Below are 19,277 nucleotides of genomic sequence, written 5' to 3' on the forward strand. Positions count from 1 at the left end.
GACGTATTTCTTCAGACATCAATTTGTCATCGTTCTAAACCGCTTTTTGTTGGAAAGGTAATGTCACTTCACTATCCTGACTCGCCCTGCACATTTTACGTCTGCATTTATTTTCCATTTTTTTGTTGCATAATTTGTTTTTTCAAAAAAAGTAATAGACTAAATACTCCGGTTTCGATGGCATCGAGTTTCTAAAGGTGTAAATTGAGCCAGATGAACGCTTTGCGGTCAAAAGCGACTTGTTTATGGACACGGTCAAGCGGTTCTGCGGACACTTTCAATTTATCGGTACAATTAATCGGCGCAAAGGGCCCCACATAAGCATCGGCAAATTTGTGTCTCTGTTGCGAGCTACCGTCCATCGGCACCCTTCAGCAACACGAGAGAAAAAATGATCATAAATATTTTAAAGCAGTCACTTCGAATTTAGCCCCAGGTCTTTACCTGTCACATTTCTGCTTAGGTTAACTTTAATCGCTCGAGTGTTGGGGTAAATTCGCGCCTTCCTCCCTCCGAACAGGGGAAAAATCTTATTTTCATCGCGTCAAAGTCTTTACGAGACGTTGATTGAAGCCGGGGATCGAGGTTTGGCTTCTTCGGGGTTGTAGTTATCTGCGAAATGCACAAGTCATCTTTGGGGCCGAATAAGCGAATTTCTATCGTAGCCCTATTTGCGTAAGATTCCGGTAATCCTGCCATTAAAATTTTAATTTCCCCGGTGCAAGAAGGCTTTCCCCGTCGTCCCAGTTTGGATGTGTCTCTAATTTAAAAGGGTCTAAGTCTTGACGACAGCTCGCAAACTCAAGGCTGTTTATAATGGTAAATTTGATGAAGAGACTGAGATGACTAATATTTCCTCTTTCAAAGGAGACAATGAGAAGCTTTGTGTTAAGTACTTGCAACGTTTCGGAACTAATTAACTAACTGGAAGTCCGATGTTTGAGTTTTAGGCTGCTTAAGGGTGGCGGCTCTTAGCTGCCGAGCTAGTCTCACAAGTAAACAAGTTTAAATTCTTAATTTTTAAACGAGTTTTTGTTGTACCTCAGTGTATGTTTCGACACTCTAGGGGCGGTAAGTTTATTTTTAATTTGGCCAACCGCAACTTCGAAAATATTTTCATTTTAAACTTCCATACCGACCTGTTTACTGGGAAGTTTTTCTTTTTGCTAGTGGCGTCGGTGTACTGTTACAGCGAGAAAGAAAATGAGATGGATGAAATTTCATTAAAAACTTGAACTTAAGGAAAAGGGAATGTTTTGAGCAGGGATGTTATATTTAAAACTATCTGTTTTTAAACTGCTTTTAAACATGTTTTAAACGAGGTCTAAGGGTTTGAAATATGTTTTAAACCTTGTCGTATGTAAGAAAACACTTCATTTCGTAAACCAAATATTCAAGGGTTCGAATACAGGCACTGTTCACTCTGAAAGTAAAATTACAATGGCTCATCGATTATCGAGTCGATTATTCAGAGTGCTCCAATTTTTATAATGGGGACTTCAGCAATTGTTAAAAAGTTATTTTTGGGTAGGTTGCTCTTAGAAACATAGATCCTGTATTTCGTTTTGTGTCTTAGTTTCAAAGCATTTCAAACCAAATTTATCTACGATTGATGTTCCCAGCTCAATTGAAACAGGCTCAAGGGCAATAAATAACTAAAATCGAGTTACGACGAAGCGGCGATAGGTACGAGAAAATATCAAGGGGTACTTTTGGGCTATAATTGAATGCTCCATCCCGTGATGGTGCTGATTTTTCTTTTTTTATCGAATCATTCTTCCTCAATGCCCATATCTCCGCCACTGGTTAGTTGATATAATTTTCAAAGTATGTCTTTGCAAAAAAGTTAAATAATGCACGCGATTTTCCCATGAATTTACATGAAGTTTTTATGATTTGCCATTCAAATTTGAAAGTATTAGATACAGTCCATAATTTTGGATAAAATTATGGAAACAATTCTGTTTTAATTCATATTTTTATAAATTCATACCACCAGGATTTATTTAACCTGAGAAAAGCACTGTTGGAAAATTTAGCGTATTTTTTAATTAGTTTTTAGGAGATACGTTGATAACCTAAATAAACAAGAATTACTTATTCTGACCTTATTTGAGAAACCCAAAACAGATCGCAATACTCTGATCTAAGTTCCTGGACAGTTTAACTGACCAATCCTGCTCCAACCAGATGAACACGCGTTGATGTGTTTCACTTGAACCCATGACTAATTTACTTAGGCCACGTGGATATTCACATCTAATCCGAGTAATCTGAGCCTATCCCCAAATAATTTGACCATCCTGGACAGTACAAGGATTGAGAAAATCGAAGCATCGACATTATTAGACGGCTTAATTAATTAGAACCATTCCTAGCGTACTTAATTATCTATTCTAAAAGTCTGATAAGTGACATTAAATCAGAACCGGGATAGATTTATAGCGGGGGCGCAGCGGGGTGGCCGGGCCTTAAGCGTTAAACTAGCTATTTCTGATGTAATCTTACATAGTTGCATTGTTCGGGTCTTACCCCTTTTAAGGTAATTAATTAACGACGTCGTGCCGCAGGGGGAGAGATGTAGGTGAACGTGTTAAGTTTGTGAATATATTACGTATTAATGTGCTTATTTGATGTTAATTTTCCTTACTTTCTTCGGAGTCGGGAGTTTAATGCTCCAAGGTGTTTTAGTAAATGACACCGAGTAGTTGGCTCTGGAATTAGCTTAATACGCAAGAGAGCAAAATAAATCAAAAGAAAAAGCACCTTAATTAGATACAACGTGAAGTCGACTAAGCGGCATTTTAATGATTAATTTTATTCAGGAGCTCTCTGAAGTTATTTCGCATAAACAACTTACGCCTCTTAAGGGTGGAGGCAGAAATGCGAAACCGGGTTATGATTATATAAAGCCTATAAAATTGATGTAAGCAAAAGCTCAATAAAAATGTTAATGAAATGCACATCAAGGTCATAAAATTCGTGCACTTAGGTTAGCGACGTCATAAAATTCAAATGCACTAAGGGTGAACGGTTCTATTTTGGTTTAATGGTTAATTTTTACCGCATTCCTCCCCTTAAGTAGCGGCTTTTGAGCCCATTAAGGCGATAGTTGTAAATTTTAGATGTTTATGGACTACTTGATAGGTACTCACATGCCTTTTTCTAATTTGTGTTTAGCTGGGAGAGGGTAATAAAGGCCGCGAAAGGAAACACGATTCTAATCTTTGCCATTGTGTTAAGAGCATACTTTATGAGTAATACTGATTTATTATAAAGACACGGGACAGAGGTAATAAAAATGTCCCTATAAATTCGTAATTTTGTAAGTGCATGCTATCTTATCTGTACCAGTTTTTATTAGGCACTGCAGGGTATTTTTAGATTAACCTCCTAAAAATATTAGACCCTTTAACGAACCCTTTACCAAAATTTACGAATTGAGAAAAATCGCGTGTCCAACGGATCAGCGGCGTTTTTTTCCATTTTGTTTGGAAGTAACAAATGAGCCAGGAACAGGCATAATAGGTGTAACTGGCTCCCATCGAAATGCGACACTCGATTTTGTTTACGAGTCGATTTCACGCACTTTCCGAATGGTATAGAACTTTTCCACACGCGACCTCATAATGTTTATGATCATTGCCGGGGTTATAGGGATGGGTCAAAGCCGATTCCATATACTTCAGCACAATCAAAAAGCAAACCAGAGCGTCTCTATTTCGAATAGATATCAAAGCGTTCCCACTCAAGTCACGTATCAAAAAATGAAAACCTGGAACTGGGCTCTAGAGAGGCCGTAAGACGTCGATGGCCTTTTGAAGGGGCCCCCATTGTGCCCCCAAATGACGCTCTTTGTTCCTTCGAGGCTGATTCTTTTTAAATGTTTAGTCCGGAAAAATTTAACGTGAGTTTAATTTGCACAACGCGTTTTGAGTTTTCGGCTTCGGTGAACCCTGACTTCTTTTTATCGCTGGAGGAAAAATTGAAGAAATCTTCAAATTAGACTCACTTCTAAAATATAATAATTTGGTTTGTGAAGTTTCAAGGTTTTTTTGAAACGATATTCAAATAAGCACCTAAATGTGTTGAACTTAATTCTTTTCTTATTAACCACTAGATTGAGAGATTTTCACTTAAAAACCGAAGTTAATGGTCTCAACGCAGTCTACAAACCTGCATAAACCAAATTGAAATATCTTTTGGAGTTTCTGATATATGGTAACATTTTGATAGCTATTTTCACGATTTAGAACGACTTTAAAACGTTCATTTCGAAGTTGCAAAGGATTTTTGAAAAACTGATCCATGCAAATATCAGTGTCCTTAAATACACTCATTACATCAGATATGTTAATGAAAAAAGGAGCAGGTTGGAAGCACTTAATTAAAATAACTAATACTCCTCTTGCTTCTCAAGAAGCAGCTCAGTTTCCATCCAAGACAATTAAGCTGTTTCCCTCAAGATCCATTTTACCCCACCTCTCTCCTCATTCATCAAACTCCCTTCTGCAAATTTTGACGTGCATCTGCAGCTACCTCATCCTCAATTACATCTGAAGCGACCACCATTATTGTTCAGGTCCGGCGACGACCTACTTATGGAAACTTTCCATATAAGCCTTCAATCTTCCATTCTCTGCATGAAACAACCGTAACTATTACGGCAGAAAGCAGACCACTAATTATTTCTCTCCGGTCCCAGACAATTATGACGTCATTATTTCCAGGAGTTCGACATAAAGCGGCATCGTGTCCTATTCTCCAGTGGACGATTCTAATCAAACCCCCATATGTTTGAAACAATCTTAAACTCTCGTTGCTTTATGACCAGGACCTTCATTAAGAACAGAGTTTTCGTCTTGTGAAAGCAATGTCAAATCCCTTCTCGATTAGGGGAAGAGGAAGGGTGTAAACGCTAAAATTCCCTTCGCCGAAATACGTTCCGATCATAAACTGCAAGGGACACATGTTCCACTTCAAGCCATCTTACACGAAGTTACTTTATAGGTTTTAAGTTCGAACCTAAGTGCTGCAAACTTAAACTTATCCGATATGACTGGGTCGTATAAAACCGGTTTTATTTCCTGCCGACTTAACGGAAGTATTACTTTGTTGGGGGGAAATTTCAACCAGGAAAATTCCCTGGAGTTTATGTTTGAGGAAATTTCGGTAAGATGACAAATTTGCTCTCCTTAATGTGTGGTCAGAGTTCTGGCAAATGACACCGCCATATATTCCCTTAAAGGACCTTAAATGAACTTTTCGCTTATCATCCCCGCATCGACACGAGCCAATTTCCTTGCGATGCGAGGCTTCTACACTCTTATCCCGTCCCCAATCTATGCCCATTTTCAAAGCCTACAAGCCTGGAAGAAGTTATCATCAGCAAATTTGTCACAGCTTTAGCATGATGCTTTTATTTCAGGTTAAAGTGATGCTGCGTGTGTCGAACCCTCCTCAAAACAGTCTTCAAGATACCGGAGGAGCTTCAAACAACTTTTTCAGCTTGGACAAGCGGAAAAAACAGGTGACCCTAGTAGACCCCAACGTACTGAACGGGACCCCAGCACCAGAAGACCGCAGAGTGGGGGTTGCAGCCCCCAAGATGTTCGCTTTCGACGCCATTTTTTCTCAAGATGATTCCCAAGTAAGTGAACTGACATCAGCATTTGCCTGGAGATTAGAAGTTAAATTAGGAAAGTTCGCACAATGCGTGACGTTTCCCGTAATGTCTCGATGTTTTCGGTTAGGGGGGTTGTATGATATGTTAAATACACGTCATACAACAAGGCCTTTAATAAAGTATTAAAAATTCCTTGCTAGAATGCGGGGAATTTAATCAGAATGCCGGGTATAAAGGATCGAGATTTAATTAAGTAGTGCAAGCGCAAGCCCAATATTCGCTGGGGAAATATGCGGGGTCAATCGCGGATGGTATTTTGATGGGTAAATTATTGGGCCAGTTTCAAAGCTACACTGCAATAAGCTATATGGGAGGGCCTTTTTGAGGCTACGGTTAACTCACGTGCGCAACAGCAGGGGAGGAAATTAAATAAGCAAATGAGTCTGAAAACACTCTTGAGCTGCCTATGACATTTTAACGAGTATTAACATTAAAGTAACACAATAACATTAAATGATTATTCTGAGAGCCTAAGAAGAGACTTTCCACACATCTTTTCACTTTCGTCGCTTATTCTCTCGATAACGTTATTTTCTCTTCATACAGCAGATTCCGCCAAGTGTATTCGTTCCTCCACGTTATTATAGTTTAGCGTTATGGAAAGATCGATGCAAAAGAGCTCAGAGAAGATCAAGAAAAATTTAATTGAGTAGCTTGGTCAGCTTTTGTAGCATGGGGAGAAGGAATGTAATATCAGGGAATTGCGAAACTCAAAACTTAAAACCAACATGCATGATTGAGTGTTCAGTTTTGGCTGTTCAGGGTATCAAGGGTTTCGGCCCATTAAAAGTTTTGAAAGCCAAATGGAGAGCCTATAGGCTTGAAAATAACATGGAAATTTACTTATTCGAAATTCGAATCTTTTGTTCCAATAAAGTATTATCGAACGGCTATAGAGTTGGCAACCTCGGCTAAAGCCTACAATAAGCAGAAGGGCGTAAATTCTTCGGGTGCAATGCGACACAATCCGATGTAATAAATTAGGCTGCAATCGTGTTCATTAAGAAAATCGTCGCCGAATTACCGTCGCGAAACCCGATTCCCTTTTTTCCGAACTCCGGGGGTTGATAATTAGGGGCCGATTTTGCGGGGGAACTTCCAGCAGTTAATCGTCAATTAAAAGGTATTGTGTTTCCGTCGAAATCTGTTTGCCTGTCCGCTTTTGAAATATGGATTGGGCTTTTTAGGTTTCCGGCTTGAATTTGCGATTGATCCTATTGTCTGTTTTCAGAGTGAGGTATGCTCAAGTGCCCTTACCGATGTCATCCATGCTGTGATCAACGGCACCGACGGTTGCCTGTTTTGTTTCGGACACGCCGGTCTAGGTGAGTATTTTTTTAAATTACTTCGCTATCGGCAACGAGGAAAAGCGATTCGGGAAATACCCTTAATCCCCCTAAAGTAGACATCTCTCTTTATAGGCGCGGCGTTTATTCTAAAGACGGGCTTAAACGGCTTATCGGGTCCCCGGAATCGCCCAAATCCAATACAGTATTACTTTGCGCCGTGGTTTGAATTCGGAAAACTTTCATCGAATCCCGGACTTTTTGCCATTTTAGCTAAGCCCCGCACGGAATGGTAAACACGAGACAAAAGTGCTTTCGTTAATATTAAAATTTAATTCGGTCTTAGACAACTCTTAAACACTTCTCGGATGATCATAATTTTGGGAAACACAACATACTACACAAGTTTAAATTGAAACGAAGTGCGTTATGAGCACTAAATTTTAATGAATACCCCGCTGCCGGAATTAAGATAAATCCCCACGAAGCCGACGCACTGTGCCTGGAAAGTAAGCAGATCCTGAAGGAGTTTTCCTATTCGCCTGCTATTCCCATTTTCTCCTCGAGTTTTCTAAAGAATCCATGATACGTCATCCGCACGAACAAGACTTCAGAGGTATTGTTCAAAGTATGCCAAATAAGGCAATTACTAGAGTTGTATTAGAATCTTTACAAAACCTCAGACGCTGCTAAAACCCAAGAATTATCCAGGATAGGGGGGTAACAGTGCTCGTAATACCCCATTTCTATGCTAACTTGCAGCTAAAAGATGCAAGCCTCATCCCAAGCAGAAGTGTCGTTCGGCATTATTAGGCATTATTTATAAAATGGGGTTTTGTCTTCCAGAATTTTGGCAATATCTAGGTCTGGAATGACGTGTGCGGCATATCGAAACCCGCTTTTATGGCCCACTCGAAGCAAAAATGATACATAAAAAAACCTTTACTTGCTGAAGATGGCATACGTTGACCCAATTGCTTCAGGATTTTGAGTTTTATGGTTTCCGTTTGAGTTTCAGATCTTAAATATTATTTAGCCAAATGATTTATACAAATTAGCTTATGCCTTCTTGCATGATATACCTTTCCGTTTGGGACTTGGGAAATTTATGCCCTGTATATCGTGATCTATATTGGCCCCTATCAGTTGGCCCTATGGCGAGAACATTTGCCACGAAAATGACTCCCTCGCGGGTAGTAAAAATTATCTGAAACGGCTTATTTTGGGCAAAGGGCAATTATCAACCTGGAAGTCTTAATTATTTATGGGTCTATGCAGGGCAGGGCGTCACATCATATTTTTAGAAATGGTGCTGCTGCAAATTTCATCTTTAATTTTTAACCTATAGGTTGCATTTTAGCCTTTTTAGCCTTACTTCTCATTTCTCACTGTTTGTAATAACTCATTTGGTGAAAAGTACAGGCACAGTTTTTATTGCGTAATCTGTTTCAGGGAAGTCGTACACGATGTTGGGTACCTCCGACAACTCAAACACCTTGGGCATAATCCCGTGTGCAATATCTTGGTTATTCAAGGGGATCAATGAACAGAAACAGAAGACTGGAGCCAGGTTCTCGGTAAGAGTAAGCGCAGTAGAGGTGTGCGGACCAACCAATCAACTTCGAGATCTGCTAGCGGGCTACTCAAATGGTAAGTAACTAATTTCATTGTTTTGCGAAAGATTAATTAGCCCCAATTTATGGCTTAATTAAAAGACTTCCCTGAAAAAGCTACAATTTCGTGAAATTAAAAAATAATTAATTTCTTCGGTTCGGGTTTTCCTTAAGGAAAGGCGGAAACGAAATTTGAATGGTAAAAGGGGATTGTTTAATAAACTTGCCTGGCATTGCGGAGGCTTTGCCCGATTGGAGTTGCTTTTTCATAAAGGAGAGACCGAAGTTATCGATGGAAGTCGAAGTTTTGCTTTGGCACTTTCGCCACTCGAAAAATAATATATTGGAGTTTTTGCAATGTAGGCTTCTCGCAACTTTTAAATTGAGTTGCTTTATTGTTGAAGACTTCTCAAAATTCCATCGATCTAAGCTGCTGTAGTATCTAATCCTCCGTTAATTAAACTCCTCGTACCTTTAAAAAACAACCCCTTTTTTGTTTCGGACGGCTCCTTAAAGCAAAAACTTCTTTTCAAGTGTCGCACGATAAAATACAGCTGTGCGACTCCGAAGAGGGTGGAAAATGTGTAATACACCTTGCGAGATGCCGATAAGGCGCGTTTTCGTCAAAAGTATGGTGTCAAAGTTGAATTAGATGGTATTCGGGCAAATTTGAAGAGAAATTTTGTTTAATTTCAATTTGAATTTCATTATAATTTTTTTAAAGCCCAAGAATTCAAGAAGATATTACGAAGTATTCAAGCGATAACAATTTAATTATTGAACAACCGAGAGATTCCTACAATAATTCAACATGTTTAGTTCGCACATTAACGTTCCAACAATACCAGGGTGATTTTGCGCCGTAAATTTTCAGGGACTTGATTGTGGCGATAAAAGGTAAAGTTTAGAAAGACAGCTGAACCTATATAATATTTACTCATATTTCCAAACGCTTTTTCCTTAACCCGACACTGTACATTGAGAACATAGTTCGGCCCTTTGCACGCTACCTTGTCATTTCGTCGGCGTATTCGAATTTGTAACACCCCGCATATCGGACGGAAGATTAAATATAAACAAAGCCGGTGATGAATCGTCCATCAGGTGAAGTTCATGGGCCGATCGCTCACGTCTTACGTTAGCCATGAAAAAATGGAGAAATGTGGGTCGTAGGTGAAACAGTTGTGTTGCGAATCGATTATGTAGAATGTGCGTATCGTACGTCAATGGGTTGTGAGAACCTGCTCCCTATCAGACCTACATTCGCGGCTCCATTTCCCACTAATCTTTTGATTCCTCATAATCGTGGAATGTTTCGCCTCAAATAAATTTAATGAATTTCTGGTACTCGGGGGAAGCGGAAACAAAGACTGCCATAATATTAGGATAATTGCCTGAATTAATTTGAACTAATCTTGAAGCAAGTTCGGAGGCCCCAGGCAATGAGTTCTCAGCGCGTTTATACTGATGTTAGAATAGACAATGGCAGTTAATAAAACTATGTTAAAAACTTAATGGCAACTTGACTGTAGTTCCGAGTGGAAAGAGGATTTAATTTTCTCTGGAACTGTAACAACGTCTGATTGGTTGCCGAGCCACTCGCCGTTTTATGAGTAATTAAGTCGGGATAAGTACCTTCCTTCTAATTAATCTCGTTAAAGTTAAGTGGGCGAGGTGAAATTCTAAAGAACCATTAAAATTGTTATTGTTTAATTACAAGTTCGCTAGGAAAAAAATAAGCAGCTGGATGGAATTGTTTGACAATTCGAAAAACTTAATCCTTGCGAAAATGTTCTTCAACAAGTTTAAGGGCTGTAGAATTCAGATTTAATTTCAGTTAAAATTTCAAGCTCTTTATAACAAGATTGTGATAACGAAAATGGTCCAAAATGGTTCAAAAAAACTTCTCATTTTAAAAGAGGAAGTTCGTATTAGTTTGTAGAGTTTATGTTAAACTGTAAGAAAACGGCACCAAATTAATCTTTGTTATATCTTTGGAGCTTTCTCAAATATATCCCTCATTTTTTATTTATTCCATAACGAACTAAATATTACATAGAAAGTTTCTGAATCTTGAAAACTGTATGAAAATCAGTTAGCATCATGCTGCTAAGCGAAGAAACGTTCTAAAATGTTGGCAATGCAACTTTTCATTCATAATAGAACCAAGATGGTCACAAACCACCATTTTTACCATACCCCAGTTGAGTACGGCCCTCCTGTTTCTTACGTCATTAATTTTAAACAATTTGCAACAAAAGTGGCGTGTAATAAATTGCAACGTTACATGTGGTGTACGATATAACAGTTGATTTCTCGTTCGACAACGTTAAAGTACCCATTTCGCGTTTAAAGCGATACACGGCAATTTGTCAAGCGAGGGAGCCAAGACATAATTAAAAACCATTTTAGATATTCACACGGCAACTTTCCCTTATACTCGTTATTTACTGGCACATTTCGCGTCCGTAACCGACGCTTTGGAGTTTTAAAGCGTTTTTAAAGCCTCGAGCAAATTACTAGAGTGACGATTTGGTACCTGTTAATATTGTATTAGATGACGTTATACGGTTGATTACATTTCAAAGTTTCGTCGTGCATGCGAAGTTTGTTATTGCAGTAGTTTAGGTAAATTGTTTTTGTACCTTTTTAAATTTCCTTAGAAAAGAACGAACAGGAAAGGTTGAAATAGTGTATTATATATTTTCCCCATTCAGGTATAGTATCCATCATCAACATTAGGCACCCATCATTTTGATGTCATTCCACGGAGTACCAGCCTCATAAATTCGGGAACATAGCCTCTGAAGAGTAAAGTGTTCTCTAATAGGTTGAGAATATTGTATGCAATCCAGACTTGTGCATTCAGATTTGCGAAAATTGAGGTTAGGCGTTCAGCACCTCATTATTCCAGACCAAGAGCACCATATTCGAGACACATTCTCGGAAACTCACTTAAGCAGAAGAGGAACTTCACGATGTTTCGTCTGACGCATACAAATTTAATTGATTTGGCAGCATCACATGAGGAGGCGTTATCAAAATTGGAATTCTCTATTGAGTTTCTAAGGAATGTAATACTATGGAATTATATCTAGTAGCTTTCATAGCCTGCATATACCATTTGTTAAAAATTCCAATTTTTCATTCTTTATCTTTTTCTCGGGAATTAATTTTTTCAAATAGAGTGCTCCATTTTTAGACATTTGGAAATCGAAAATGAAGGGGATAATTTCTATTATCTTCCTGTCCCTGCACCTATCTCTAACAGTTTCGGAGTTTCAAAGGCTCAAAGAGAATATTTCTATAGCAGGATTTATTAAAACATCTGTTTTTCTTTTTTCGTCTTCACTTCATCCATCCTAAAATTAACTTTTTTAACTAGAACACCCTGAACATTTTTGAATATTAACAGATTGCAATTCTACAAAGTTCATCTTTGCCTACATATTCCTATGAGAATATCTGTCAACTTGGCCATAGAAAAACTGCCTTAAAGAAGAGAAAAAATAGACAGAGAGATTTTCCGACAAATAAGAGAAAGGCACTCATAGCCTCAAGTCACCAATCGAAAGCAGTCCATAAAATTGTTGTTGTTAGGTCTTAACCAACCGAAGCTTCTTGTAGCAGGTTTAGCTTAAAACCAGTACTTTCCATTATTTTCCCTCGGGATTGAAATCATCCAAATCATACGTCGAACGCAAAAACTCCCGCATTAACACAGCAACTGCATTATATGTCTCGGGCGAACATTCAACATGTCAGTGTTGCCACCCCGGAATGTTAGTGTTTGCGTTTCGGTTTGTTCTGTGTCATTAAACCACAAACGTTCGTTTCCGGAATAAATTAAACAATCACTTGAATGAAATATACAATTTTTACAGATTCTGAGCAGTCCCCGGGGATGTATCTCCGCGAAGGAAACCTCTTCGGCAACCAGCCCCCTCACTGCGAGCTACGAGTGCCCTCGGCGGAGAAGGCCGCCCACTATCTCGATGCGGCGATCGAGGGTCGAATCCCTGCTGCTAAAGACGATTCCAGGGACTCCCATCTGCTATTCACGCTCCACGTGTACCAGTACAGTGTAGCCGGAAAAGGTGGAGGTAAGATATAGCTGAGTGAGTAATTTATCCATTTCAGTTCGCTTTCTTCAGATTAAAGGAAAGTTATGTAAATACATTTTTTACGCGAGGAATAAAGATGTCGCCCATCTGCGCGCGCCCGAATTTATTATAATTGGGTTTTCCTTATCGGGTCGTTCGCGACAAAAAGTGGCGCGTCCTACTTAAAAACTTATTCTCGGGGACGCTTTTTGTCCCTAATCTCGGAAATTGTCCTACCGTGTCTCCCTGGCCGCGGGCTAGAGCTGTCTCGATCTGATATACTGCTATTTTTATTCCAGAATTTTCCTCAGCCCTCTTCCGAAATAAGTAATAACTTTTCAAACTTCCAGATGCCCTTAAATTGCAAACCATTACCGAGATATAAATTCTCAGTTTTTGCATCACACGATAAAGAAAATTCTAATTCTTGGCAATCAGATTAGTTTAACCCGAACTAACCGTCAGGAAATAACTGTTTAAAAAGTTAAATTAGTATTTACAGTAAAAATTATTTAGATCTACAGAGGCGTTTGTGCCGATTCTTTCATCTTCAAGACTACTTTTCAAACTTTTTCCCAATGGGTTGGTTTCTTCCAAATTCGCACCTATGGCAGCCCAGCAATAATCGAGTCATCATTTGTTTCCATCCCATTGAGTACCGGTCTCCCATATTTATAATCCTTAAATTGTTCTGAACATTTGTCTAACTAATTATGGAGGTATTAGGCCTTGAGAGTGACAATGACGCAGTGAAAAGTCTAAATAATCCTCCTCACTAATTATCTGAAGAAAATTGTATCAAAATAGGATATTAAAACCGTTAGAAAATTTGTTCAAAAACTTTCTCATTAAAAAAGAGATTTCAGAGCAAGAATTCGCCCTTTCCTTGTCATTCAAAAATGGCAAAAGCGAGTCACTGCAATCGGCAAACGCAACAAGCCCAGCCCGTAAATTTGAAATTTCGACTAAGATTAAGAGCTTCATATCACAGATTATTTCTCTGTGATTCATTTTTCCTATTTGCAGTCGCTGGAGGCCGATCAAGGCTGCACCTCATAGACTTGGGGAACTCGGAAAGGGGAAAAGCCAGCGGGGGTATCCCACTTTCCGGAGTAGGTAACATCCTGTTGGCCATATTCAATGGCCAAAAGCATCTTCCATATAAAGAGCACAAGCTCACTCATCTGTTAAAAGGTACTTTTCAACTGTCAGCATTTCTCATCAAACCCCTGATGTATCATTATTATTTTCAGACTGTTTAAGTTCCTTGACGTGCCACGCAGCCATGATTGTTCACGTCTCACCATTTGCACAAAATTACGCTGAAACTTTGACCACTGTGCAGTTGGCCTCTCGGATACACCGAATGAGAAGACGAAAGATCAAATTCGTATCAACTGGGGCTGGATCAGGTACAGATTTTTGGAAAATATTAAAATGTGGTGTTGATTTGTTTGTCAAAGGGGGATCCTCAGGGGAAGAACAAGGGCGTACCACAGGGACCAGCAGCGAACCCGATCCATCCAGTAGTGATTTGTCTGCAGACACAGTTATCTATGTTGGGAGAGCTGACGACGCAACTGACGGGGAGCATCCCCCCGTGTATATTCCTAGTCTAAATTCTGGAGATAATAGATGCTCCATGAGCAAAGCACTTAGAGGTAAGTTTCTCATTTTTCAATTAATTTTTTTAACACGTAAAATAAATTCATTTTAACACGAAACATAGGTTCATCAGCAGAGCAACGTCCGTCTAAATCATCTCCGAAATTGGATAGAGAAGGGCACCGTCCAATAAAAACCCCTTGTCCAAGTGCGAAAACATCCCCTGCGCACACGAGTTCTCCCAAATCATCCCCTAGTCGAATTCCTTCCGTTAAAAAACCCCCTGAACCAACGAAGCACCCAGTAAATGGGGCTAGTGATGAGCAGTGGATTGATGGCCCTAGGTATATGCTGTTCCGACCTCAACAAAAAATCGACCGATGTGATAGAAATCAATTGTCTTGTCCCTTTATAAATCATGAGTAATTACAGCCGAATTTGATGAGTGATAGTAGAAATCTTAACAAATGACAAGTTTTAGTAACATATGCTGAATTCTGGGCTAGAAGTTCACCACATATGTACCTACTACAATTACAAGTTGTTCTGCTGTGGCCGTCCATTATTACAGGGTTATAGATATACAAGGGCGAAATGATTGATTTCCTTCACGTCGCCCGATTTTTAATAAGTCGAAATAGCATTATTTTTACCCATATTTGTTGTTATTATAAATCAATAAAAACTCATTTTTAGAATATCTAAAAGCAAAGTTGCAGAAGCCAGACATCTAATGAAGGAACCATGCCATGTAAAAAAACGAGAAACCTGGATTGACGGCCCGATGCAAGGGACCGATGCTCAGGGGTATCAAACGTTCAAAAAACTTGAATTTTTTCTTAACCTTTTTATTTCAGATATGGTTACATGGACTCCCATAAGAAAAACATGATCCGTAAATGGGTGGAATTGCAAACTTTTCAGATACAGAAAACAACCAAACATCCTTCTAATCACCAAGTTGCCTCGAGTTCGAAATCGGTTCCCAGCAAAGAATTCACTCAATTTAGAACGTGCTCCTCAGAAGATGTCCATGAGGCTGACGCGGTCTTGAAACCATTAAACTCTGGCAGAAAGCAGGAAATTGTTGAGGAGGGAGTCATTCGGACTGGTTTAAAGTTAACTAGGTGAATTGAAAATTTTAATTAGAATGGAAGTATAGCGAAAATAAAATACTGAATAAGTTAAATCTGCCAAGTTGCTGTAGGGTTGAATGCACAACAAGTAAATTTTCAATCAAAGAAATTCTCGCTGGGAAAAACTAATTATTACTTCGCTTTTTACTAACGCTAAATTACTAATTCGCGGGGAAAAACTAATTAAGTTGAATATACGTCTTTCTATATCGCAGATAGATTCTTCCTTTTCCAAATTGAAAGGTTTATCTTTCCTTTTATACTCAAACATAAATACCTTCAACAGCAATAGTTGCATGACTGAAAACGCAATCCCCGAAACTGAGGACATGACTCAAAATCATCCACCAAAGACTGATGATGATATCTACATTGATGACGATGATGAAGAACCAGTACTCCCTCCTGCGTTACCAATCATCCAACCTTTAAGCTCTAAGGAGGTTTCCCTGGAAAGCTTAGACATGATCTTGAAAGAACGCATGCTTTCAAATGCTGAGTACAATAAAAGCTACCAGAACAGTTACGACCAAGACCAGCTGAACCAAGTCGAAGACGACGAAGTCCTGGAGATTATCGAGGTGGAAGAGCCTTTGGAACCTGTGCCCATGATGGATAGTTGTTTGCAGGTTTGGTGTATGTCAATAAGTTAGTATTTGTAGGTTTAAGTGTATTTTAATAATAGGTGACAGAAGAGGATATAGCATTCTGCATGGGGTTTTCTGAGAATCCTCTTCCTGAGGTAGATCAAGAGAACCCTCTGGATCATCCGTTAAGGATTTTGAGTCAGGAAAATCTGACTGTAGTGTCAACATTCACAGATTCGATGAGTGTTTACACGGATTTGGAGAGGATATTGCCGAGGCACAGGTAATATCATGCAACAAAATTTATAAATAATCTGACAGCTTCATAAAAACTTTTAGGTATGAAAGATACTACGATGACTACGAAGATCCCGATAATCCATATCCTCGAACCAATGGCAATCTCTCTTTCGACGACACCACCCGAAGAAAATTCGACCAGCTGGCCCGACTTCACGAATTATATAGCAACAGACTAGCAAAAGCAACTGTAGGCTCTACAGACTCCTATCAACAGCAGCAAAATAACAGCAGTAGTCAACCGAGATTATCGAGATGCGAAAGTCTGACATTACAAGACATGCTGTATGGGAGCCAACAGCAGGATATCCCTGATAACAGCAGCATATATTCAGAACCCGCCTACGTGCAGGAGAAATTCTGCGAAAATTGCCGGGTCAATATGAGCAGGCCCAATACTGTGCAGAATTGGTACGAGAACAGCTATTTGAGTGCTAGTACTCAGGACCTGAGCAGAAGCGCGGAGATGCGAACGGGAAGGTTTCATCAAGGGAGGAATCATTGTCATGCAAAAGTGTCAGCAAGAGAGGCTAATCTGGCTTTTTTAAGGCATCCCGACGGTGAGTTTTTGATTTTAGGAAAATTTAAAGGCAAGATGGTGAATTTACAGGTGCATCGAACCCAAATTTACTCAAAGAGACAGCGTCTAGGAGCACGCTGCCTCCGGATGCACCGTCGTGTACAGAACCGCTCCTTAAGCATGCTTCCAACCCCCGACTTGCCTCCATTACGTGCCAACCGCAAAGCACCCCGCCACCCTCATCTGAAAGACTGAATAGAGCGGTGTTGAGTCTAGAGACGGGACTAAAGCTTACACAGAAGGTAGAGGAATATGATTCAGGTCATGATTCTACTCCTAGAACCTCGAAACATAGCCCAGCGGCTATCTCCAGGAGAGCGGAAAGTGGATATGACTCCGTGGTGGGTGCTTTTTCAAAAAAGAAAAAATACCATACATTTTTTAAAAAGTTCGCAAAATTAAGTATTAAGGAATATTTTCTGAGTAAAGTGTCTCCTTCCAGGTGCGCGATAGTGAGAGTAGCTCAGTGGATTCTGAGCCCACCAGATTTTCTCGTTTGAACCGGCGTGGAAAATGCAAACATAAACACGAGAAGAGTTTTTGCTCATGGTTTCTAAATCCCTTTACCTGCAAATACATCGACGAACCACCTGAGACGCATTTCTAGGGCTGAAGCCCCGGATAGAACCAGAAGCAGCTCTATTTTTCTATCGCATCATGATCTCAGGACATTGTAGGCTGTATACGCTTCGTGCACTCACTTCCATCGACCTAATAATACTCATTTTTTACTCTATCTTACTGTAGGAATTATTATACCGTGAATACTCTACAATAGACTTCAATGTTGTGTGATTCTCTCGGTAATTTTTTTACATTTATGAATCAAGTTACTGAGTATTACAGGGGGTTTTCCTTTTATGTGTTCACTAAGGTCTTAAGTCGAAAAAAGAGAGACAGTCACGCATATGACTTTAAGTATGGAGATTTCCACACATCTGTTCACATGCGAAAGAATCTCTCTTGCATTTCAAGGTTTGCCACATATCTGGCCCTAAAAGAAGCAAAACCTTTTGTTAAAGGTTGTTATTATGTAAATATCATATTTTGGAACATTGTTTGTGATATCCGTATTACATACCGTGACGTATAAACTAGCCGACTACCCTATACTGCCATGCCATACATTGCAGACTTGACTTTTTATTTGTTATTTTTATTCAAATTCTTATTATTGTAGCTTGTATTGAAGCTCTATTTCCGGTATTTATGAAATACTCCAGACATCTCTAATTGGCTATGAATTAATAGTGTCTGTCCATGTAATTATAATGGTTATAGTGTAAATTTTTACTTCTGTTTTTCATTTTGATTTGTTTTGTATTGTTACTATGTCTATTACCACATTTTTTAAATAATTATTATTGAGTTGTATTATAGCTGTTAGAGGGAATATTGCAGTTGTATTTGCCATATAATAAAATAAATATTTATAACAAAATGCTTTATTTTTTGTTCATTTTCAGCGTCTCTATTTTATTTGCTGGAACAGGAATAGATGTTTTGCAGGAAACTATTGGCAAATAAAGTTATACGCAGTTTCTTAATTTTCTCCTGATAGACAAAAAAAAGAAATTAGACAAATCCAAAAAGATTTGTCTAGTTTCTTTCAGAAAGGGTCAATTCCCTTACATTTTTTAGTAGAAAAAGATTTTAAATAGTATAAACTAGCAGTTTACGTTACATTAGTATAGGAGTAGTTATAACTCGAATTAACTCATGTTGGGTATCAAAATGTGAATCCTTTAGATAAAGCAACCGTCTGTTCTGAGGATTATTTATGACCAGTAGGGGAACCTGTTTCAGTTTATATTTAGCTGAAATTGAAATCATTGGCAGATATTAGTTTCTTGCTTTATTAAAAATGTTGTACCATTAAAAATGTACCTTCAGAAGTTGTTTTTCCAGAACTCAATATTTTGGCGGAATCTGTGCACCTGGAAGAAATCATATAAACCGAGGTACCCATAGCAAAAATTTGCAAGCTCCTAGAGCAACAATCATATGAAGTCAGACAACTTCCTACAGATGTTCAATGGCTTCAATCAGAAAGTTGTTCACTAATCTGAAATTAATCGGGATATCAGGTAGGTGTTTTTAGAAGACGCTGATGCACAATGATATGAGGGAAATAAAAATAATGAATTTAGGCTAACGAGGCTTCCGATTAACTTGAAATCAGTGAACAAGTTATTTTAAGTTTTTGAAAGCACTCAAAATGCTAAATAAGAATATTAAGTGATCCAAATTCCAAAATTCAGACTTTGGAAAATCCTGGACTATTCTTCAACCAATGGAGATATCAGGAGAAACAGAAATAGGTTCAAGGTCGAAATATTCCAAAGAAAAAACTAATTTTTTTGCCGTCCCTGCTACAGATT

At 38.8% G+C, this 19,277-nt stretch overlaps 1 protein-coding gene across 2 annotated transcripts in view; it reads left to right on the forward strand.

The window, feature by feature from the left end:
- LOC136413152 (kinesin-like protein CG14535) overlaps window positions 1-18,323 on the forward strand; it is a 116,154-nt gene extending 97,831 nt beyond the window's left edge. Inside the window, exons 6-20 of one of the 2 annotated variants that reach the window (XM_066396551.1) lie at window positions 5,429-5,650; window positions 6,918-7,011; window positions 8,425-8,622; window positions 12,470-12,688; window positions 13,715-13,882; window positions 13,942-14,100; window positions 14,152-14,349; window positions 14,418-14,637; window positions 14,990-15,100; window positions 15,151-15,420; window positions 15,716-16,058; window positions 16,115-16,299; window positions 16,356-16,876; window positions 16,927-17,237; window positions 17,339-18,323. In XM_066396551.1, coding sequence (XP_066252648.1) covers window positions 5,429-5,650; window positions 6,918-7,011; window positions 8,425-8,622; window positions 12,470-12,688; window positions 13,715-13,882; window positions 13,942-14,100; window positions 14,152-14,349; window positions 14,418-14,637; window positions 14,990-15,100; window positions 15,151-15,420; window positions 15,716-16,058; window positions 16,115-16,299; window positions 16,356-16,876; window positions 16,927-17,237; window positions 17,339-17,503 — 3,384 coding nt within the window. In that variant the 3' untranslated portion in view covers window positions 17,504-18,323. Of the gene's footprint in view, window positions 1-5,428; window positions 5,651-6,917; window positions 7,012-8,424; window positions 8,623-12,469; window positions 12,689-13,714; window positions 13,883-13,941; window positions 14,350-14,417; window positions 14,638-14,989; window positions 15,101-15,150; window positions 15,421-15,715; window positions 16,059-16,114; window positions 16,300-16,355; window positions 16,877-16,926; window positions 17,238-17,338 lie in introns of both variants that reach the window. The other variant, XM_066396550.1, reaches the window with a different exon arrangement.
- The last annotated feature ends 954 nt before the right edge of the window (window positions 18,324-19,277 follow it).

Source organism: Euwallacea similis, chromosome 13 (genome assembly GCF_039881205.1).
Source record: "Euwallacea similis isolate ESF13 chromosome 13, ESF131.1, whole genome shotgun sequence".
Taxonomy (NCBI): Eukaryota; Metazoa; Arthropoda; class Insecta; order Coleoptera; family Curculionidae; genus Euwallacea; species Euwallacea similis.